The 22,653-nt window shown below is 56.4% G+C and overlaps 2 protein-coding genes across 4 annotated transcripts; one reads left to right on the forward strand and one right to left on the reverse strand.

The window, feature by feature from the left end:
• Positions 1 to 209: 209 nt before the first annotated feature.
• PODNL1 (podocan like 1) lies at positions 210 to 5,251 on the forward strand. Of its 2 annotated transcripts, XM_055343872.1 has the most exons (10): positions 210 to 352; positions 515 to 739; positions 1,276 to 1,369; positions 1,663 to 1,727; positions 1,852 to 1,961; positions 2,264 to 2,420; positions 2,686 to 2,801; positions 3,226 to 3,883; positions 4,505 to 4,653; positions 4,802 to 5,251. In XM_055343872.1, exons 1-10 carry the CDS (start codon positions 350 to 352, stop codon positions 4,950 to 4,952), a joined length of 1,728 nt encoding a protein of 575 aa, XP_055199847.1. In that variant the 5' UTR covers positions 210 to 349; the 3' UTR covers positions 4,953 to 5,251. The 2 variants fall into 2 exon arrangements, with proteins under 2 accessions (XP_055199847.1, XP_055199848.1); XM_055343873.1 differs by lacking the exon at positions 515 to 739.
• A 428-nt stretch (positions 5,252 to 5,679) lies between these two features.
• On the reverse strand, positions 5,680 to 22,651 carry CC2D1A (coiled-coil and C2 domain containing 1A). 2 transcript variants are annotated; one of them, XM_055344566.1, is made up of 29 exons: positions 22,371 to 22,651; positions 20,738 to 20,873; positions 19,015 to 19,130; positions 18,858 to 18,920; positions 18,456 to 18,590; positions 18,123 to 18,357; positions 13,716 to 13,840; positions 13,324 to 13,396; positions 13,112 to 13,183; positions 12,873 to 13,003; positions 12,721 to 12,793; positions 11,891 to 12,024; positions 11,425 to 11,536; positions 11,169 to 11,341; positions 10,324 to 10,446; positions 10,179 to 10,237; positions 9,971 to 10,087; positions 8,674 to 8,747; positions 8,541 to 8,599; positions 8,373 to 8,424; positions 8,148 to 8,247; positions 7,969 to 8,059; positions 7,520 to 7,657; positions 7,359 to 7,420; positions 6,765 to 6,828; positions 6,542 to 6,668; positions 6,392 to 6,468; positions 6,260 to 6,307; positions 5,680 to 6,184 (listed from the first exon to the last, which is right to left on the reverse strand). In XM_055344566.1, exons 1-29 carry the CDS (start codon positions 22,428 to 22,430, stop codon positions 6,164 to 6,166), a joined length of 2,850 nt encoding a protein of 949 aa, XP_055200541.1. In that variant the 5' UTR covers positions 22,431 to 22,651; the 3' UTR covers positions 5,680 to 6,163. The 2 variants fall into 2 exon arrangements, with proteins under 2 accessions (XP_055200541.1, XP_055200540.1); XM_055344565.1 differs by having other exon boundaries at positions 7,359 to 7,423.
• Between the last annotated feature and the right edge of the window lie 2 nt (positions 22,652 to 22,653).

Here is a 22,653-nt window from a genome sequence, read left to right on the forward strand (position 1 = left end):
TAGCTTTCCCCCAAGCATTCCATCCTCCTGTGGCCCGGCCCAGGCTGGCCGAGGTTACGCAAGCAGAGCTGGGGTGGTTGGTGGGGGTGGGACCGAGGGGACGGGCTGGCCTGTCCTCACCACCCCATCCGGCGGACCCGCCCACCGTCCCCAGGGCGGGGAAGGGGGTGGGCCTGCTAGTTCTCCACCACCCCCGGCCCCTGGGCGAACAAGCTGGGTGGAGGGTGGCTTGTGCCAAGAGATGGGGGGCGGTGGCAGCCACGGAAAAGGCTCCAGGAGGTGACTGCCTGGTTTCCATTAGGGAGCCCTGGTCGGCATTTCAGGCAAGACGGCAGAGCTGGGGCTGGCTATGGTAAGGTAGGGTGGGGGTGGGAGGGCAGGGCAGGGGAGGGGAGGGAGGGGAGCCTGTCTGCTCCCTCTACCACCCCCACCCCATGCGGGGATGCTCCCGTCACCATGGTGACCTGGTGCCCGGCCTGGGGACACCCTGACCCATCAGCCCCTCTATGTGCAGCGGCTGAGCCTGCTGCTGCTGCTCCTGCTGCTGCCCGGCCCCCCACCCACGCCAGGCATGGAGGACGCTGCCTTCCCCCACCTGGGGGAGAGCTCGCAGCCCCCGCCCCGGGCCTGCCCGCTGCGCTGCTCCTGCCCCCGGGCAGACACGGTGGACTGCAATGGCCTGGACCTGCAGGTGTTCCCAGACAACATTACCAGGGCAGCTCAGCACCTCTCCCTGCAGGTGGGGTGGTGGCAGGGTGAGCATGCAAAGTGCTGGGGTTGAGGCTGATGGGGTCCGTGTGTAGGAATGAGGTGTCGGGCATGCAGGTCTTGGCAAGGGTGGAAGCTGGCCTTGAGGAGAGCGTTGGGGTCTATGTGTTAGGGGCAAGAGGAGGTGGGGGTACAGGTGTTGGAATTAGGAGTGTTTGGAGGTGTTAGAAGTCAATGTCTTGGCAGTTACAGGGATTTTTGGAGTCAGAGTGATGGAGCATTTGGGTCAGTTTGGGGGTGATGGGATATCAGATGTCAATGTCTTTTTGGTTATGGGGTTGTTTGGGGTCAGGGTGATGGGTGTCAGGGATCAATTACAGGGATGGATGGGGTGCTGGGGGGCAACATCTCAGTGGTTACAGGGGTTGTTTTTGATGCAGGGTAATGGGGCTTTGGGGATCAAGTGTAGGGGTGAGGGGTATCAAAGCTCACTTAAGGCAATGGGGAGCTGGGAATCAGGGCTCTGGCCACTCCTTGAGGGCTCAGGGGTGTGAATTCCTCCCCCAGAACAACCAGCTCCAGGAGCTCCCCTACAACGAGCTGTCGCGCCTCCGCAGCCTGCGGACCCTCAACCTCCACAACAATCTCATCTCCTCCGAGGGTGAGGGGTGAGGGGACCTCTGGAGGCGGGAGGCCGCCCCTTCCCTCCCCTGCCGGGTCTGTGGGTAGCTCTGCGGTAGTTCCCAGAACTGCCCTTTGCTGAGCAGGACGGAAACTCAGGGCATGGAGGGGGCTGTGGCTTTTGAGGACAGGCAGGGAGGTGGGTGGGAGGGTGCCTGGAGGAGCCTCTTCCCATCCCCAGACAGGAGCCCTGGGGTAACTGGGAGCACAGACTCCCTCACTGCCCCCATCTGGGCCAGGCCTGGGGTCCCCTCACCCCCCATCCGCTCCCAGGGCTGCCTGATGAGGCCTTCGAGTCCCTCACACAGCTGCAGCACATTTACGTGGCCCACAACAAGGTGAGCATCCCAAAGTGCCCCCTGGCTTGGCCGGGATCACATAGCAGAGTGCAGAGGGGACAGCAGGTGGGGGGGGGGGGGGAGAGGGTGAGGCACCAGGACCAGCGTGGCTGTGCTCCTGCAGCTCTCCGTGGCTCCCCAGTTTCTGCCCCGCTCCCTCCGAGTCGCAGACCTGGCTGCCAACCAAGTGACAGAGATCTTCCCGCTTACCTTTGGGGAGAAGCCCGCACTCAGGTAGCCCCCTGGCCCAGTCCAGTCCTCTCAGACCTCAGATATGCCTGGGGCCGTTCCCTAACCTTGGAAGTCTGAGGGGTTGATTAACCTGCCCTGGGGGGCGGGGGGCCAAGGCGGCAGAGCCCTACCCTGGGGGTGTCTGAGGCAGGAAACCCTGGATGCTCTGTCTGGAGAAGTCCAGAGGCAGCGTGTGCACACACGCATGTGGGCACACTCAAGGCAGATCTGGGGCGCCGGGTAGGAATGAGGGGTCGGTAGGAAGGCCAGGGGCAGGCTGGTGGCCGGAGCCTGGCTCCCCTCAGGTCCGTGTACCTCCACAACAACCAGCTGAGCAACGCCGGCCTGCCACCGGACGCCTTCCACGGCTCTGAAGCTGTGGCCACCCTCAGCCTCTCCAGCAACCGGCTCAGCTACTTGCCTCCCAGTCTGCCGCCCTCACTGGAGCGGCTCCACCTGCAGGTACCTCCTCTCCTTCACCTTGCCATCCCCATGTCCTGCTCCCAGGGTCCCCTTCACCTCTCTCCTGGGGAAGCCCTCCGCTTCCTCCTTCCAGTAGTCAGAAGTAGTTTTGGGTCTTGTCTGTTGGTGTGGGTCATTCACAAGTGCTGTCTGAACAGCCTTGCTAAAGCGAGCTCCTTGGCACTCCCTTACTCAAGAGCCTTCCATAGCTCCCTGCTGCCCTCTCTCCCTGACCCCCAAGTCTCCTTCTGTCTTCCCTTCCCAGAACAACCTCATCTCCAAGGTGCCCCGGGGAGCCCTAAGCCGCCAGACCCACCTCCGTGAACTCTACCTCCAGCACAACCAGCTGACAGACAGCGGCCTGGATGCCACCACCTTTAGGTGGGGCCTGGGACATGGTAGGACAGGGGTGCAGCCTCGTGCTGGCAGGAGGGGTTAAGGTCCAGAGCCTAGGCACCCCAACCCTCTGCCCCCCTCTGGTGTAGGACTCCCAAACCGAGGCCTCCTTTGGTGAGCACCTGCCATGCACCAGGCTCAGCCAAGCACCCAGCAGCCATCCTTGCTCCCGACTACTCTGTGCCTCAGTTTTAAATCCAAACGTCATCAACCCCACATGCCACTCTTGGACCGCGAACGCTGTCCTGCACCTCCCCATCCAGCCCTCAGGCCGGATCTGCCCTGACCTGTCAACTCTTCCCGGCCCAGGCTGGGGTCTCCAGCTGTCAGGACCACTCCTCAAGCCCCACCCCCAGCCCCGCAGGCCCCACCCTGGGCGCGCAGCCAACGGGGTCCTCTCTCCCGCCAGCAAGCTGCGCCACCTCGAGTACCTGGACCTGTCCCACAACCAGCTGGCCTCCGTGCCCGCCGGGCTGCCCCGCACCCTGGCCGTGCTGCACCTGGGCCGCAACCGCATCCGGTGGGTGGAGGCGGACCGGCTGCGTGGGGCACGGGGCCTGCGCTACCTGCTGCTGCAGCACAACCAGCTGGGGGCGGAGGGGCTGCCGGCGGGGGCGCTGCGGCCGCTGCGGGGCCTGCACACGCTGCACCTCTACGGCAACGGGCTGCACCGCGTGCCCCCCGCGCTGCCCCGCCGCCTGCGGGCCCTGGTGCTGCCGCACAACCACGTGACCATGCTGGGGGCCCGTGACCTGGCCGGCCTACGGGGCCTGGCCGAGCTCAACCTGGCCTACAACCGGCTGGTCAGCGCCCGCGTGCACCGCCGGGCCTTCCGCCCGCTGCGTGCCCTGCGCAGCCTCGACCTGGCTGGCAACCAGCTGACCCGGCTGCCTGGCGGCCTGCCCGGCAGCCTGCGCACCCTGCGGCTACAGCGCAACCAGCTGCGGGCCCTCGAGCCGGAGCTGCTGGCCGGCCTGGACCAGCTGCGGGAGCTCAGCCTGGCGCACAACCGGCTCCGGATCGGAGACATCGGGCCTGGCACCTGGCATGAACTGCAGGCCCTCCAGGTCAGGGACGGGCTGGGTGGTCACACTGTCCCCAGACAGTCCCCCCAAACCTCGTGCCTCTCTCGGCATCTGCGTCCGAGGCCCCGAGATGCCCCAAAGGGAGCCCAGCTGATGGGCCTGGGATTGGAGGAGAGAGCCTCTGGGCCTTTGGCTATGCTGTCCGTGCCCCCTGGTCCTCAGCAACCACCGCCACCTTCCCAGCAAACACAGTGCCTCTAGCTCCTACGGAACACTCTGGATTCCACAGAGTTTAGAGCATCGGTGGGTGCCAGGTGCCATTCTCGGCACTGCAGATGCCACCGGGGACAGAATGACACAGACATACTAGTTAGGGAGAAAGCAGTCAATGACCATCATAAATAAACAGTTGGAAGGGCACGGGGTGAGGGAAGCACCACCTTTGTGAATGATCGACTCAACCTGTCCGCCTCCCAGCACCTAGGTCACGGCCTGCCCCAGAGGCACCTTGGCATACTTCTATCAGGGGGAGGAATTTGGCGGCTGTGGAGGGGCAGAAGGCCCAGGCTGGCATGGCATGCCCAGGAAGAGAGGTTTGGGCCCTGCTGAGTGGATTGCTCGAGGCCTGGGGCCACCATGGCACCATCTTGCCCTTCTGCCCAGGTGCTCGACCTCAGCCACAACGAGCTATCCTTTGTGCCCCCTGACCTGCCTGAGGCGCTGGAGGAGCTGCACCTGCAGGGCAACCGCATCGGCCATGTGGGCTCTGAAGCCTTCCTCAGCACGCCCCGCCTACGTGCCCTCTTCCTCAGGTGTGCCAGGGCAATGGGGTAGGGTGGGTCCAGGTGTGGGGCGGGGTGCCCCTGGAGGGCTGCGGTGGACCCAAGCAGGTCCGAGTGGGTCAGGATGGTCATGACCCCCTCCCTTTGCACCCACTCTCGTGCCCGCCTCTTGGTCCAGGGCAAATAGGCTTCACATGACCAGCATTGCACCTGAGGCCTTCCTGGGCCTCCTGCACCTGCGTGTGGTGGATACGGCGGGGAACCCTGAACAGGTCCTGGTCCGGCTGCCACCCACCACTCCACGTCAGCCACGGGCAGGGGGCCCCTGAGCCCCAGAGGAACCTAGCAGTGCAGCCCACACTTCTGGGGTTCTGCTGGGCCGTGGACTGAAGAGACAGTGCCCACCTGGGGCCTCGACCGGGCTCTCTCAGGCCTTGAGGGCTGGGCCGCCTGACCCGTGGCGGCCAGGAAGCTGGGGCAAGAGCACCGCCTCCACACACAGGGCGTCCTGGGAGAGGCTGAAGTGCACAGCTTGCACACCAGGCACACAGACAACGCCAACCCTGCCGCATACATGCCCTGCTCCCCCTACAGGTGGAGACAGCAACAATAAAGCCTAACTCTTTCAAGTGCTCACCACCCACCAGGTGCCCTTCACCTTGCAGGAGGGGCTCTCACCATCCCCACATCCAACTGAGAAAGGGGAGGAGGCTATGGGAGGCTGAGGGTCAGGCCACTTGGCCCCATAGCCAACGAGCAGCAGGGCTGGCTCTTAGGGTTACCAGGAACCACCATGTAAAGCCTGACCACATTCGTAAACCCAGACATACCCAAGGCCACCAGCTACAAAAACACTGGGCACAGCAGACGCCCTGAAGCAGGCCATGGGCCCTCACACACATCCCTGCACAAGCGTGAGAAGCAGACACATCTTTCACAGGCATGCTTCCCCCCACAGCCTGCCCCTCTTGCAGACACCTTGCCAACAACCCCCAGGGGGACTGTGGGGGAGACCCAGCTAGTCACAGAGGGAAGGAGCAAGAAGCAAACACAGGACAGAGTGAGCCAGGCATGGCCCTGGCTGTTTATTCCCTGTGTCAGCCCTGGGGAGCCAGCTGGGCTCTGGCTGACCTCAGCGGCTTCTTTGGGGTGTGGGTGGGCTTCTGGGTTAAGGCTGGGGAGGGACAGGAAATAAAGTGCTTGCAGGGGCCCTTGGGGCTTGGTCCTAGCTGCCCCCCCACCTCCAGGGCAGACCAGGGGCCCGACACCCCAGGCTGTGCAAACGGGACTGTCCAGGGCCCACCCAGCCAGGCCTGGGCAAGGGGCACAAGCTGGCTGGTGTTTCTATCCCCAGTGCCCCCTGCCAGGGAGGCTGTGGCCTGGTTGAGGGGGGACCCAGTGGGGGTTGTGTCCATCTGGAGCCGACTGTCCGCTGATTGTCTGCTTGTCTGGTCCTCGGCTGTGGCTTTGTCAGCTCCTCCCAGTGCCAGGGCCTTGGGGCTACTCCCCGCTCTCCAGGGGTGCCTGCCTGGTTGGCCCCTCACCTGCGGAGCCGCTGAAGCTGAAGGGGAGGCCACGGGGGTCAGGGTGGTGCTCACGGCCACAGCCACACTCCCCCCATACCCTAGCCACTCACCTCACTCTCCACCAGGTTCCGCCTGTAGAGTGCCTCCTTTGCGGCCTCCTAGGGGCCAAGAGGGGATCAGCGGGCTGCCGCCCCCAGCAGCCCCACCCCTCCCAGCACCCACCCGGCCCTCACTCTGCTCACCCTGCTGCCATCATTGCCCAGGCGCCGGGCGGCCTCTGTGTAGAACTGCAGCTGACGCTCCAGCTGGGCCGCGTACTCTGTGGGGAGGATGGGGTCAGGATGGGGACTGCTGCCCTGCCCTTCCGTCCCCAACCTGTCCCGAGACCCTACCCCTCCGGATGCCTGGGCCCCCCTGCTCCAGCTGCGCCCGCTGCCACTGGCTGCGTTGCAGGATATCCTGGTACTGTTGGGCCACTTCCGGGGGCACTGGCCGCCGTGCCTGCCTCAGGGCCAGGATCTGCGGGGGTGCAAAGCGGGGCACTGTGAGGGCCCCACCTGGGGCCTACGGAACCCCCAATCCTGCCCCGCCGAGTCCACCAAGGCAGGCACCCACCTTCCGCTCCAGACGCTCTTGATCAAAGGCCAGCACACTGAGGCTATGCAAAGGCCGTGTTGATCTATGGAGTTGGGAGAAGGATGAGAAGCAGCAAGGACCCTCCCAGCCCTGACCGCTGGGCACTGGGGAATGGCAGGAGACAAGCCAGGCCCACCATGGTGCTGCTGGGCCCGCGACCTGGTGGAGATGATGGCTGTACACTAAGGCAACTGCTGTGCCAGGTGCTCGGGGAAGGCTTCCTAGAGGCCACGGCCAAGTTGGGAGTCAGCATTGGGAGGAGAGTGGGGGGCCAAGTGGGTAAGGGAGCTCAGGGCAAGACCACAGAAAAGCCCAGAAGCCAGTAAAAACTAGGTGTAGGTAACCATGAAGAAACAGGAGGAAGTGGGGAGAGAGAAGACTACTGGACATATTGATAATATCATAAACGATCTTAAAAATCAGGCCGAGGAGTTCAAACTGGATGTTTCAGGAGCAAGGAGGCAGGCCATGTTTTGGAACCAGGGAGAGACACGCTAAAATCTGTGCCCGATGAGAGAGACTGAGACGGGAAGAAGGGGCTTCTCTCCAGCATGGCTGGCCCCAGCCACCTACCTGTTCCCTGGCTCCCTCGCAGGGGCAGGTGCAGGAGGGGCCTTCCCTTTGGGCCCAGCAACCTGCTTCGGGGGGACAGAACCGGTGTTGTGATTCCCGCCCCCCCGCCCCCCCTGAACTTAGCCTCCCTCTCTGGAGTTGCGGATGGGCAGGAGTCTCACTGTGGGTGCTGCTGCTGGCACAGGGTCGATGACCAGCCACCTCTCGGTTGTGGTTTCCAACTGCTGTGCCGTCAGTGGCTCCCGAATTCGAACCATCACCTCTAGTCGCCCCCCTGTGGGCCTGCGACCATCCAGGACCTGGGTGGGAATGAGGGGAGGCTCCTGAAAAGCAGGCAGTGGCTGGAAGCCCAGGGTTGGGATCAGGGGAGAACCAGGGCAACTTCCAAAATGGAAGCCCTTGGGTATGGCTGAGATACCAAGTGGTCAAAATGGGAGCGGGGTGCTGGGAATACTCAGGGTTGGGTAGTAGGGAGGTATGGGACCCCTGGGGGATGGGCTGGGTCTGCAGAAGAGACCCCAGGAGGTCCAGGGCCTGTAGAAATCATCTGAGTGTTGTTAACAAGTGACACAACCACAGCAGAGTCTCCAGACAAATGTCTACATCGCACCTCAAGGATCTCCCGGACCTCGCATGCTGTCTCCAGGGCGTCCAGCTTCAGCTGGGCTGTGCCCAGTACCCGATCTGTCTTGAACAGCCCCCTGTGTGTGCAAGGGGGACAGGATGGTTGGCCCAGGGCAGCTTCCCCTCCCCCAGAACCCACCCACACCACCTACACCCCCAGCTCACCCCTTGTGAACCACTTCAAATTTGATGCCTTTGGTCTGGATGGCCCTTCGGAAGCCACGGTGGCTGCGATTGATGCAGAGTTTGAATTGCTCCTTGAACTCTACTCGGGGAATGAGGACAGGGCGGATGAAGAGGAAAGAGGGAGGGGTCAGGCCCTGGTCTCAGATTCTCTCTGCATGGGGCTGGGGTGCCTCCCACCTCGGCTCAGCCCTCAGCTCAGCTCACCGGGGGAGTCTGTGTTCTTAATCACGCTGGTCTTGTCTTTCTGAGCTTCTTCCTGCAGCCAAATAGGAGGCAGGGAAACTCAGGGGCTGGGGCCTCCCTTTGGACCCCTGCCCACCCATTCCCAGCCCGGAGGGGCTTTGGCCCGCCCCTCCCCGCTGATCCACGTACCACATTGGGATAGGGAAAGTCAAACCGAACAAAGACATCCAGGTCGCTGGGAGACAACCCTGTGCGCAAACAAGGGTCAGAGCTGGGCAGAGAGGCAATCCCGCGGCCCTGACCCCAGCCTGCCGCCCCTCACCTGGGGGCGTGGGCAAGTTGATGCCCTTCACGATGAACAGGAGCATGTCGTTGCTGCTGAGGTCAGGAAAGATCCTTCGGGGAGGGCAGGTGGGGAGACAGAGGCACATCAGCCACAAAGCCTGCCCGCCTGCTTTTCCCTCGGCGGGTCCAGAACAAACCCCGTGCCGGCCTTTGCAGTTTATCAGGCCCTGGGCTCCACTTTTAGAATCAGAACTAGAGTTCTTTGTCCAATTCTGCCAATGGCTTATATTTGAGACTTTTCAGTCTGCACTATCTATCCGGGACCCACTTTGGGTCAGCCGGTGGCCTCTCTGCTGGGGGAGGTTTCCTTCATTTGAAATTTCTGGAGTCCCTAATATTCGTCATCCCCTGCCTCAGCTGCTAGGGGGCCTTCCTTATTCTCTTCATCTGGCATTTCTTGAGCACCTACCATGTACCAGCCAGTGACTGCCCTAGCTGCTGGGGGACTTTCCATTCATTTACTGCTATTTCTGGAGCCCCTACTATGTATCTGCTGGTGCCCTCGCTACTGGGGATGTGGAAGTAAGTGAGACAGACCCAAACCCTGCGCTCATGGAGCCCAAGGTAGCTGAGTGAAGAGAGGACCAGTGAATATACAAATAGAGAAACAAAGCAATCCCACAGAGAATTAAATAGGGGAAAGTGTGGAGTATGCTCAGGAGGGGCCGCTACAGACGGGGCGGTCAAGGAGGGCCTCTCAGAGGAGGTGACATCATAGATGATTTGGATGCCAGGAAGGCACTGCTATGTGGAGACCTGGGGAAGAGGGTCTGGGCAGAGGAAACAGCTGGTGCAAAGGCCCTGAGTAGGATACATGGTTGGTCCATCTGAGGGACCAAAAAGAGGCCTGTGTGGCAGAAGGTGGGCACAATGGGTGGAGACGAGGTGATGGGGAGCTGTGGTGAGGGGTGTGGGTTATCCCAGGTTACTGCAGTGGCTGCACCTAATCCCATCTATAAATGGGGAAAATGACCCCAACTGCCCAGGGAGACTAGACAGGAGCAGGACCAGCAATGATCGTGAGGGCTCACCCAGGCCCTGGGACAAGGCACATTTCAGCACTCACTAGATCTTCCCCAGTTCCCAACGTGTCACTGTCAATATCCCATCACCATCCTTCCCTTGTACCACACATCTGCCCCAGGACCCTTGCATATACCATGCTTTCGCCACCCAACCAACCTTTCCCCCAGAGGCAAGTCCTCCACTGGCTTCTGGGGAGGGCAAACCCCTCTCCAAAGGGGTGTGTGGGCCAAGGGACATCAGGGCCTTACTTGATGACACTGAAGGTTCTCTGCTCAAAGCGGGCAGTGGGCGTGGGGAGACCCCGGGCAAATGCCTGCTTCAGAATCTCCATGCTTCGCTTACAGTCCTCTGCCAGCTTCTCAAATCTGCCACCAAGAGAGCCCTGCTCAGGTCCCTAGGCCCAGGGGTGGCTTAGGGGTGGAAACATCTGGCAGAGGTGGGGAGAGGGGCACTTACTTGCTGGTTTCAGCGATGTTGCCCAGGTGAGTGAACTGGTTAGAGTGGTTCAGGCACATCTAAAGAGCAGAAGATAGTGAGGGGAGGGTTGGGGGGCCGTGACCCTGAGGGAAGCCCACTGATCTGGGCCAGGGGCCTGCCTCACCTCGTGCTGCTGCCTAATGAGTTTGGTGAGTTCGCCGTAGCGCCGGGCGGACTCCTGAGACAAACCTGGGCCGGGCCGCTGGACCAGAGAGAAGTCATCCTTGTTGACAGGGGCGGGGGGCACCTGGGGAAGACGAGGCTCATGGGCAGGGGCCTGTTGGCCAGCAACAAACAGGCCCACCCATGGATATGTCAACCCTCCTTGGAGAGGCCTTCCTGGATTACTGTTTTGCCCCTGTCCTGGTATCCCTTCTTCCCCAAGATGAAAAGTAGTGCTCAGAGAAAAGGGGAGGATCCATCTGAAAGTGGCAGCATCTTTTAACTCTTTTGCCCAAATGTGATCTTTACCCTCCCTTCCCTAGCAATGGAGTTATGTATGGCTAGGCACACAGACAAGAGACGTCATGTCCCAGCATCCCTTGCAGCTAGGTACAGCCGTGTGATTCAGCTCTGGCCAGTGGAAGGCGAGCACAAATGATGGCACACCGTGTCGCTTCCTTTAAAGCAAACTGCTTGCCTTGCCCTTTCTTTCCCTCACCGCTTCCCATGGACTGAATGCAGACAGGACGCCAACCCACTCCAACCATGTGGACAAAGGTGACCTCTGCAGGTGTGGTAGAGAGACATCAAGGAAGGAACCTGGACCCTGGGTGGCTTTGTCTTTTGGAGACTGGCCGGGACATTACATGCAAGAAATATAAATGTTGTCTTTTAGCCACTGTTTTAGGGAGACCTATTTGTTAGAGTAGCTTAACCTGGACGCTAACATACTGCCAGTCACATGGCCAAGTGGCCAGAGCCCAGTGGGTGGGTGCCTGGGAAAGTGAGCAGGCCTAGAGAGTTCACCTTGGCGATGTCCACAGGCAGCCCGTTGCGTGAGGCCTCCAGCATGGGCTCCAGCCCCTTGGCCTGGCGCAGGTGCATTTTGGCACCTTCTACGTCATTCTTCTGCTTGGCTCGCAGGGCAGCCTGCAGGAGCTGCTTCTTGCGGCCCTCCAGGAAGGCCAGTTGCTGCTGGGCTGTGAGTAAACAGGGGTGTTGATGGGTGCTGCTCAGCCCGTAGCCAGGCAATGAGCAGCCAGGGAAGGGAGGGCATACCTACCTCTGGTGGATGTGGCCTTGGGGGCTGTTTTGGCTGCTGAAGTGGAGCCTGATTGTGGTGCCCTTGAGGGTGGGGCCTTGGGCTGGGCCGTGGGGGCCGGAGAGCTGGTGGGCTGCCGAGGGATGGAGAGGAAGTCAGAGCTCTCCTAGTGCCTGCAGGGGTTCCACTCCCCAAAGTGTCAGGGTCTGATGCTGACAACAGGGACTGTCTTAGTTTCTGTTTCCTCAGCACTGAACACAATGTAAGGCCCCATTCATGTAGACTCTGCAACAGCCCTGGGAGACAGAGACTGTCACCGTGCCCACTTTCCAGATGAGGAGACAGGATCAGAGAGCAAAATGACTTGCCCGTGGCCACATGGCCAGGAAGAGGCAGGGCTGGGAGTAAGGCCAGTTCTCACCAGGCTGTCAGGGCTTGGCTTTGCTGCCACTCCCCTGCCTCACCCCAAGACCCCAGCCCTTCACACCTTCTTAGGTTCCTCATCCTCTTCATCCTCCGGGCCTTCATCCTGGTTGGCCAGCTTCATAGCAGTTTCCAGGACCCCCACCAGGTTCTGCTGGGTGGGTTCAGTGGCCTCCATGCCCTGGATGGGGGGAAAGCCTGGGCGGCCAGTCAGGGCCCAGTCAGGAGGGAGAGACCCATGCCATAATGATGGAGACGTGGGTTCCTCCCCTTCCTAAGGAGCCTCTGGGCTTTGGATATACTTTGAATCCAGGAAGGCGCTGCCTGCTGATTCTGTGTAGACATCAGATCATTCTAACTCCCTCTTGCCTCTTGGTATGTCTCACCTGACCCTGGGGCCTTGACCAGACTCCAAAGTCAAGCACTAGATGAGGTAAGGTACTGGGCACAAGACCTGGTCACAGGCCTGGGGGGATTCCTAGGGGACCAGGGTGCTGAGAGATAACTGCTTTCATGGGGGGGTGGGGGACACACAGGCAGCTCTGAGAGCCCAAAGGAGAACCCCAACCCATGGGCAGATTGAGGGGAGGCTGAGTAGGTATGTGCAAAGCTGAGAGCTGATGACTAGGAGACAGTGAGTTGAACAAAGAAGGGATCAGATGATGGTGGGCTGATGAATAGTTCTCCAAATAAACTGCCCTGATTTTTAGCATCTGCCAATTTCCATGGCACAAACAGTCCTATTGTGACCCAACTTTAAGCTGCCAACTGTCTGACAAGTCTGCAGAATTCCTGAATGCACAGCAAACAGCTTCCTGGGCCTGTGCAATCAGAAGGAATAGCAGCTGCAAAGGCTCAGAGGCCAGAGGGCTAGGGGTAGGGGGCAGTGCCTACCTGGGGGCACTGGCAGCTCGCTCACATCTACTGCTCGGCCAGCCTTGTGGGCTCGGATGGCATCTTGGTATTGCTGCAACAGACACAGTATTAGGGCTACCTGGGCCAGGTCACCAGGTGCGGTCCACATGCCCATTAGGTCCCCCACATACCTTGACGATGCGCTCATGCATGCGAGCCTTCCGCTGATCCCCTTTGGTCTTGGCCTGGGCTGCAGCCACATGGTATCGCTCCATCCGCTGCTCCAATGCCTCCAGGAGAGTCCGCGGAGGTGGGGGAACCTCTGGGGCAGACGGGGGGTGATGGGGAGCACAGGGGCGGGTTAAGAGTCTCAGGAAGGAGAGAATGTCTTGCCCTTGCCTGCCTACCACACAGGGTTCCAGGAGCTTACCTGGCATGGAGGGCACCGTGGTGGGAGTCGGAGGCTGTGGCGGTGGTGATGGTGGGTCTGGGGTCAGCTGGTCTGAGGGCAGAGATCCAGTCCAATGAGGGGCTGGCCTGAGCACCCCTCACCCTAGGCTGATGTGGCCTGAGGGGGTTCCCAGGCGACCAATGAGAGAGGCAGCATCAAATCCTGAAGGGTGAGCTGGGTAGGGTTCTCACCAGGAGGAGGTGGCAGGCGGGACAGGTCCACGGGCTCCCCCCGGCTCAGGGCCTCCAAGACAGCATCGAAGCTCTGTGAGAAGGAAGATCGGGGAAGAGGCTGCAGCTGGGGCCAGGACCCTGTGGGGAGCCTCTGCACCCTGCCATTTGACAGAGGTCCCCTAGCTCTATCCATTTCTCTGCACCATCTTCTTGAAGCCTCTTCCAAGATTTATGCCCATCTCACAGAGAGGGTAAACTGGGGCTTTCAGAGGTACAGCAAACAACTCTAGAGTGACTAGGGGCCAGGATTGAATCTGGGTCTGACTGCAGAGCTCCTGCTCTTTGCTGCCACACAAAGTCGGAAGCATCCCGCCTTTACCCTCTGATCCCATTTGCCCATCTGGACGCACCTTGGCCACACGGAAGTGTCTGGCAGCAGTGGCAGTGTCTCCCTGCTGCTTGGCATGAAGGGCAGCCAACTTGTATTCCCGCTGGCGGCTCTGCAACTGGGCCAGGGCGCCAGGGCTACAGGGACCTGGAAGGGGGAAGAGTGTATGAACCATTTCTTTCTTTCTTTTTTTTTTTTTAAGATTGTATTCACTTATTTTAGAGGGAAAAAGAGAGGCGAGGGTGTCAGAGGGGGAAAGGAAAGGGACAAGCAGACTCCATGTTGAGTGCAGAGCACCATGTGGGGCTTGATCTCACAACCCTGAGATCATGACCTGAGCTGAAACCAAGAGTCAGACACTTAACCAACTGAGCCACCTGGGCGCCCCTGAACCAGTTCTATTTAATCCTCATAATGAAGACTGTTCTTTAGGTCCATTGTACAGATGTGAGAACAAGGCTCAGAGGGGATGCCACCTTCCTGAGGTGACCACCTGAGGATGGTGTGGCGGGCATTCCAGCCCAAGACTGGCAGTCTCTGGAGCCGCTGCTGTTTGGACCCCAAGAAGATTTTGGGAAATTTATATACCCTTATGCATTTCTAAGTTGGCATCTAAAACTTTTTGTCTAGGGGTGCCTAGATGGCTCAGCTGGTTGAGTGTCGGCCTTCGGCTTGGGTCATGATCTTGGGGTCCTGAGATGGAGCCCCCCACATTGGGCTCTCCCTATTCAGTGGGGAGTCTGCTACTCCCTCTGCTTCCACTCTCCCTCCTTGTGCACTCTCTCTCTCTCTCTGTCAAATAATAAATAAAATCTTTTTAAAAAATAAAAAATAGGGCAGCCCGGGCGGCTCAGTGGTTTAGTGCCGCCTTCAGCCCAGGGTGTAATCCTGGAGACCCTGGATTGAGTCCCACCTTGGGCTCCCTGCATGGAGTCTGCTTCTCCCTCTGCCTATGTCTCTGCCTCTCTCTCTCTCTCTCTCTCTCTCAATGTCTCTCATGAATAAATAAATAAAATCTTTAAATAAATAAATAAATAAATAAATAAATAAATAAATAAATAAATATAAAAAATAAATAAAATTTTTTGTCTTAAGTTTCAAAAGTTGGCCACACTTGTCATTCCCAGGGCCTTGCAAATATTCACAATCACAAATTAAAGCTATCACATCATCCTTTTAAAATCTAATGTACTTTTTTAAATAAATAAATAAATAAATAAATAAATAAATAAATAAATAAATAAAATATAAAATCTAATGTACTTTAACTACAATGGTGATTTGAAACTTACCAATATTCACTTTTTTTTTAAGTAACCTCAACATCCAATGTGGGACTTGAACTCAGGACCCTAGATCAAGAGTCACATGTTGTATACCAACTAAGCCAGTCAGGTTCCCCCCCTTTAGTTTTTTTTTTTTAATTGTGGCAAAATACATATGAAATTCACCATCTTAACGTTTTCTAAGTACACCGTTCAGCAGAGAGGCATGCAGTTGACCCATGAACAACATGGGGGTTAAGGGTGCCAACACCCCTCCTACCACATAGTTGAAAATCCACCTTAAAAAATTTTTTTTAAAGATTTTATTTATTTATTTATGAGAGATAACAGAGAGAGAGGCAGAGACACAGAGAGGGACAAGCAGGCTCCATGCAGGGAGCCGGATGTGGGACTCAATCCTGGGACTCCAGGAACACACCCTGAGCTGAAGGCAGCCACTCAATCACTGAGCCACCCAGGCGTCCCTCCACTTTTTTTTTTTTTTTAAGATTTTATTTATTTGAAAGAAAGAGCAAGAGGGGCACCTGGGTGGCTCAGTTGGTTAAGCATCTGCCTTCAGCTCAGGTTGTGATCCCAGGGTCCTGGGATCAAGCCTGCTTCTCCCTCTCCCTCTGCTGCTCTCCCTGCTTGTGCAACCCCATCTCTGTCAAATAAATAAATAAAATCTTAAAAAAGAGAGGAAGAAAGGGAGAGCACGAGTAGCGTGCTACAGAGGGACAGAGGGAGGGGGCGAAGCAGACTCGCCACTGAGCAGGGAGCTTGACGCTGTTCAATCCAGGAACCCGGGACTATGACCTGAATCAAAGGCAGACACTTAACCGACTGAGCCACCAATGCGCCCCTCAAAAATCTGACTCTCCCAAAACTTCACTATTACAGCTTACTGTTGAACAGAAGCATTACCAATAATAAAGACAGTTGATTGACACATTTTATGTGTTATGTGCGTTACATACCGTGGTGTTCCTATAATAAAGCAAGCTACAGAAAATGATACTAGGAAAACTACAAGAGAAATACAGTGCTCTGGGATTCCCGGGTGGCTCAGCGGTTTGGCTCCTGCCTTCGGCCCAGGGCGTGATCCTGGAGTCCTGGGATCGAGTCCCACCTTGGGCTCCCTGCATGGAGCCTGCTTCTCCCTCTGCCTGTGTCTGCCTCTCTGTGTCTCTCATGAATAAATAAATAAAATCTTTAAAAAAAAAAAAAAAAGAAAGAAAGAAATACAGTGCTCTGCTGTGTTTATTAAAGAAATAGTGACCTGCTCAGTTCAAAGTTGCGTTGTTCAAGGGTCAACCGTATTATGTTGGAAGCCTTTTCTTGACCACCATATTGTACATTTGTGTAATCAAAATCCATCCCTGTGGTGTGTTGGCCAAGTGAGGAAACAGTTAAGCTTCTTTTCAGTTTGTTGGTTACAGTATCAAATAACACAGTTCAATCAGTTTTCTAGAAAAGCATCTATGTTGAAAGCAATCCGTGCAATTTTTGGCATTAAAAAAAAAAAAAAACAAGTATAATAGATATACCACCCAGTCCACAAACCCTAGAATGGCCTGGAAAGCCACAGGCATTGAACTTTCTCAAACTGACAATTGCACCTACAGCTTTAAGTTTAGGTGTAGGAGTCTGTAGGTTGAAGCAAAACACCTTGACATTTGACTGGTTTTATGATGTATCATTGCAAGTCTCTCAGAGCTGAGAAAATGTTCTTCCGGGTTGAATCACTGGTATTAGTAGCATATAATTGAGCAAAGCCTAAATATATCAAGCTTTTGGATGAAGAATTTTTATATGCCAAGAGTAAAATTTTACGAGCGTGCGCCTCTTGCTGAGGCAGTCAGGGATGGGTCCACCCTCTACCAATTAACTCCTGTTATTCATTCATTCTTTTCCCAACTTCCCTGTTTTCTTTTTTATAGCATAAAGAAACCTGCTTCACACCAACGAACAGATGGGAAGAGGCGGAGTCTTGTCATCACCGCGTCTGGGGATTCCTGGAACCCCTGCCAACCTATGTGCCAAAACCCTATCGTGAGAAATGTTTTGGTGATTTCAGTGGAGAATTTCAGGTGATGATTTCCAACAATCCGCCCTGAACGTTGCCAAAACAATAGCTTAGAAACCAGTCTGGCTGCATAAAGATTTAGACCTGATGTTTACTTTCTCAAACAGGCCAGCCTGGTTTTGAGTGTCTCTTTGGTTCTCTTGGGGACTGTTTGCCCCTGGGGCAGAGCCTCTGTTGATATTCTAGAAGGGACAGGGGTGGGCAGTCCTTTCCCATAGTGGGAGGAAGGCTTACCGGAGAAGGAAAACCTCTTGGGAGGTTAGAAAACCTCCAGCAGGTGAGTGTTAGGAGAGCAGACAGAGAAGCTGAGGGCTTGGAAATTATCCACTGAGAACCCTCTGTCTGAGAATGGTAGCCCCCAAAAGGAGTGAAGCTCTGACACACACTCCAACATTATGTTAAGTGAAAGAAGCAGGACCCAAAAGGACAAATAGCACATGGTTCTACTTACACTAAATATCTAGGAGAGGCAAATTCATAGACAGAGGGTGGATGATGGGAGCCAGGAGGTGGGGGAGGGTTTGGGGAATTAGTGTTCCATGGGGACAGAGTTTTTCTTTGGGGTGATGAAAAATCTTTGGAAAACAGAGGTGGTGGTTGAACAACACCATGAATGTGCTACACGCCGCTCAACTGCACACCGAAAAATGGTTAAAACAGCCAATGTTATGTTACATATATTAGACTACCACATGTACGAAAGAGGCATCGATGAATTCCAGAGGCATGAGGACCCAGGAAGGGAAGACTTGTTAAGAATATCTAACAATCATGGCACCTGCACGGCTCAGTCGGTTAAGTGTACAACTCCTGATTTCAGCTCAGGTCATGGTCTCTGGGTCGTGGGATCGAGCCCCGTGTTGGGCTCTGTGCTCAGAGCAGAATCTGCTTGAGATTTTCTCTCTCCCTCTCCCTCTGCCCCTCTCCCTGCTCGCAAGGGCTCAATAAATAAATACATAAGTAAATAAATGAAAGAATATCTAATAATCGATGCAGGGTCTGCACCCCCACAAAATGGCCAACCGCTGAATACCATCCCCGCAAATCCCATGTCAGTCTAGCCCTGCCTTTGGCCTACCTGGGGGAAGCTGGGGCTTAGCCAAGCCTATGGATGTGGCTGGAGCAGTAGAAGGAGGGCCTTCGACCGTGACCCTGGGCTCTGGGACTGGCAGGTTTGCAGAGGCCGGCTGGGTAGGTGCCGGAGTGTGGCTGGGCGTGGCTGCTGGGCCTTTCCCCACTGCCACAGGTGGTGGGATGTCCCCTTCATCGATGGTATTACCCTTCCGGACAGAGGCCAGCAGGTTTTCAAGTGTCTGAGAGAAGGTATGAAAGTGGGTTTTAGAGGAACTTGGAGCTGAGTGCAATGGGCAGTGGTAGGGTCCCAGCATCCTCCCGTCACCTGCCCACTCACCTTAAGGCCCCGGTCGTAGCGCCGCACCTTGGCACCATCTCCAGCTTGCCTAGCACTTTCGATCGCTGTCTGGTAGAGGGCCAGCCTCTCCTGCAAGGTGGCCTCCACGCCTGGGCTGGGGGCTGTGGCTTTAGGCTGCAGGAGGGACCAGGGCATGGTCTGGGTGGTGACCCCACCTGAGCTCTCCCCATGAGCTCCCTCGTCAAGAGCCTCCCACACACCAAGCATGATGCCTCTGGGTCAGCTGTCCCCATACCCCACCAGGCAGAAGTCATCATCCCCATTCCCGGTGCAGGGAACTGGGTCTCAGAAGTGCTGCGTCACTTCCGCAAGGTAACATGGTTGAGAGGCAAGGGAGGGCCTCGAACTCTGGACCACGGGGAGCGGGTTGCTGGGCTATACCTGAGCCACAGGAAGGTGGGACTCCACAGTCTTCTCCTCCCCAAGGACCTCGTTTAGTTCCGCCTGCAGGGACACACGGCCACAGGCCACACATGAAGGCCCGCTGGATGGGGTAGCGACAGCATGGGAAGCCCCCTGCTTTGCCCTGGGTACTCACCAGCAGGTCATCATCAGCCTCTACGTCCTCCTCATCTGTACCCTCATCCTCACCCTCATCTGGATCTCGCATACACAGGCTGGCCATCTTCTCAATGGCTTCCATGGGCAGGGGACCTGGTGGCAGGGAGAGGCCCCAGCTGAACTGGGATCCTTCCAGGGTCTCCAGCTTCCCATCCTCGTGATCCGTGGCCCCAAAGAATAGGACAGCATGCCCCTCTCCTGGCCCTTCCATGGCACCCCACAGCCCTCAGGCCCACCAGGTACGATCCCGCTCCCTGCCGATCCTGCCCGCCTCATCTCTTCCCTATCAAGCCTGACTTCACACCCTGGCTCTGCAGCTTTGTCACTCTGGAGCCCTGGGGAAGTCACTTGACTTCTCTGGGACTCAGTCTTCCCATCTATTAGATGAGGAAAACAATTTCTCCCTCACAGGTGGATTGTGAGAACTAAAGATAAATGAAGCTCCCAAACAGCACATGGTCAGCATTTTGTTATTTGACTTATTCTCATGATTTGCATTAGTTATGTTCTACAAAACTGATATAAACACTGACTTAGCAAATACTGGACCATTGCCAGAGAAAATATAAGGTTAGGGTCCCATGAGCCTCTGGGCACAAAATTTTCATCAACCAGTCATTACATAACCTTGCTTGATGTGAGTTTCTATCTAATGACACATTTTAAAATATAGATTGTTGTTACCGCTGAACTCAGCGCTGTAAGTCATGTCTGAATGAAGCTCATCTGTTAGGTCTTTTCTCCATAAGACACATCACTGCTTTCTTGCTCTTAGAGACATGAGACAGCGTTAAGCACTTCACCTGGGGGCCTTTGCGAACAGCCAAATCACCAATAAAAGGCACCAAAAAGAGAACAAATGCAGCCTTACACACAGACTGTGTGGAAAGGACACTTGTTTGCAGTATGCCCCAGGACAAGGAGGCAGAGTGTCATCTTGCTCTACCTCAGCTGCAAATGTATTTGATGAGTGATCGAACTTTCTGCAGCAGTCTGAATGCCCATCAATAATTGCAAAAGCTCCCCAAGGACTGATTTTGGTGTTACAAATAAAGTGTAGCCCATAGATGAATTCATAAATATAGAATTTATCAATAATGAGGATCAGCTGAATTAACTGAAAAATATAAAGGTTCCATTTGCCCTCAGAACTCCAGCCCCACTGCCCACTACAGAGTTGCTGTCCCCTGCCACCTCCCCTAGGGGGATTTAGAATATGTTGTGGCACCTCCCAGAAGCCCTTCCCTGCTCTTCACCTGGCCTTCCTTACTGTCGGTGCCTCTCGAGGGCATCTGGCCCCAGCTCGCAGGTCTCTACCATCCTTCTGTGCTTCCCTCATCCCAGCCCTCATCACAGGACAGCAAGTTGGAGGAAACACTAGACTGTGTGTGAAGTGCTTTACAAATACTAGAAGAGTAACTCCTGTGATTAAGTGTGGTCATTAATCCCATTTTACAAAAGGGGAAACCAAGGCCCACACAGATGCTGGGACTCATCTGGTCACAGAACTAGTTAAGTGGCAGAGCTGGGATTTGAACCCTCCCATAGGTCCAGTGTTGATCACTTAACCCCTTACCCAGGCTGTGGGTTTCAGGAGGGCAAAGACCTGTCTCTTTTCCTCCTTCTCTCCACAGTCCAGTGCTGAGCCCTGCCCACAGCAGAAGCTCAGAAAGTGTTCATAAGTGGGTTGAGAGTCTCACCTTTGCCTTTGAGCTTCTCCAGGACTTGGGGTTGGCCCCCAACCAAGGCCAAGAACTCAGCCTCCAGTTCCTCATTGTTAATTCCATCCTCAGGGATCATCAGGCCGTCTGGGGAGAGGTCAACCAGCAAGCCCAGCTGAGGGAATAGCAAGGGTCCAGTCAGACCTCAGAATACACCCCACCTAGCCAGAGGTAGCCAGGAGTTCCCGTAGGAGGAAGGAAACCCAGACCTCCTAAGGAAAGTCACTTTCCCTGGGGAGTGCCAGGAGACTGGAACGGGCTCAGAATGCAACAGGTGTCCTATGATAGGCCAGGCCCTCTGGCACAGATCAATATGGGTCAAAGTGCAGGCAGAGACCCTGTTCCCCACTCTAAGCCCACACCCAAATGGGCTGTTGACCAAGTTCAGTGGGAAAAGCAGGCCCCACACCCTGCCCAAAACAAAGACACTCTGTACACCTGGGCTTTTCCTTCCAGCATACTCAGCAGAGGGGGCCATGCAGGAAGGCTGCAAGAGCAAACAGAAGCCCAGACACAGAAGCTGAAAGCAGGGTTTTCATTGTGTAACAGACCTGTCTTCCTTTCCCATCCCAGTTCATTGACCAATCATGATATGATAATATTATACTGAACTATACAAAACTGCCTTCTCTGCACATCAAAATGGGCAATTATGTACAGTTCATTTTATTTTTTAATATTTTTAAAGATTTTATTCATTCATTCATTCATTCATGAGAAACACAAAGAGACAGAGGGAGAAGCAGGTTCCTTGCAGGGAGCCCGATGCAGGACTCAATCCACAGACCAGGATCGTGCCCTGAGCCGAAGGCAGATGCTCAACCACTGAGCCATCCAAGCGTCCCTGTATAGCTCCTTTTAATAGCAATAATGAAGTTACACTTATTGAGTGCTATGTTCTAGCACTTTCCATAAATCATCCCAATGAATTTTCATAACTGTCCTGTGACAGAAGGACTCTTAGGGCCTCCATTTTACAGATGAGGAACCTAAGGTGTGAGAGGTGTGAAGCTGAGTGTCCAATGTGCAAAGGCCAGCAGAGAACTCCAGGTCACCCAGACTCTAACACCCTGGCTTCTTCCATCAGAGCCGAGAAAAATCAAACTCTCCAGGTGCCTGGGGCAGGGGTGATTGAGGAGGGAAAGGAGATCCAGACAGTCGCATGGGCTCATGGCAGCAGCTCTGGATTTGCACTTAGCTCTGGCCAAGCTGTTAATCCCTACGACCTTGGGAAACTGTCTTCACCTCTTTGGGCCTCAGTGTCCTCACCTGTACAGTGGGGATAAAAAGAGTCAGACTTGGCCTGGCTGATGCAAGGTTCCACGGGTGTTCAGGCCAGGAGTGCAGTATCCTTATTCTAGGTCCGAGGCCTTCCCCTCCCAAACTGGAGAGGCTGCGGCAACAGGTGGCCCTGAGCCCAGGGCGGGGCGCCAAGAGCTGAGGAGCTGGGGCCAGCAGGCCGCACTTTGGGGGCAGAACCTCATCTGGAGGGCGGGCAAAGGGGTTCACCTGGGGCTGGTGATCAGGTTGCCCTGAGGGGTGGGGCCCTCCTCTAAACCTGTGATAGGGGTGAGTAGGGTTCTCTAGGCGAGGCCGTGGGGTACAGACTCACCTGGCGGGCGGCGGCAGCACCTCGGCCTGGGGGTCCCGGGGGTCCCTTCCTCTTGTGCATCTTCCAGGCTGGATGCCCGTGCCACTGGCCACCTCGCCTGGCCTTGCCCTGCCTCTTCCCCCGGGGCCTCTCCCCGCGCACGCGCACTTCCTGAGCCCAGTGCCTCTCGTTGGCGCCCCGCGACCGCTGACCCCGCGCCCTCGACCCCCGGGGCGGCCGCCCCACTTCCGCCTTGGCCCTCGGGCGCCGCGGCACCGGAGCGCAGCCACTGGAATTGCTGGGC

Source organism: Nyctereutes procyonoides, unplaced genomic scaffold, assembly GCF_905146905.1.
Source record: "Nyctereutes procyonoides isolate TBG_1078 unplaced genomic scaffold, NYPRO_anot_genome, whole genome shotgun sequence".
NCBI classification, from domain to species: domain Eukaryota; kingdom Metazoa; phylum Chordata; class Mammalia; order Carnivora; family Canidae; genus Nyctereutes; species Nyctereutes procyonoides.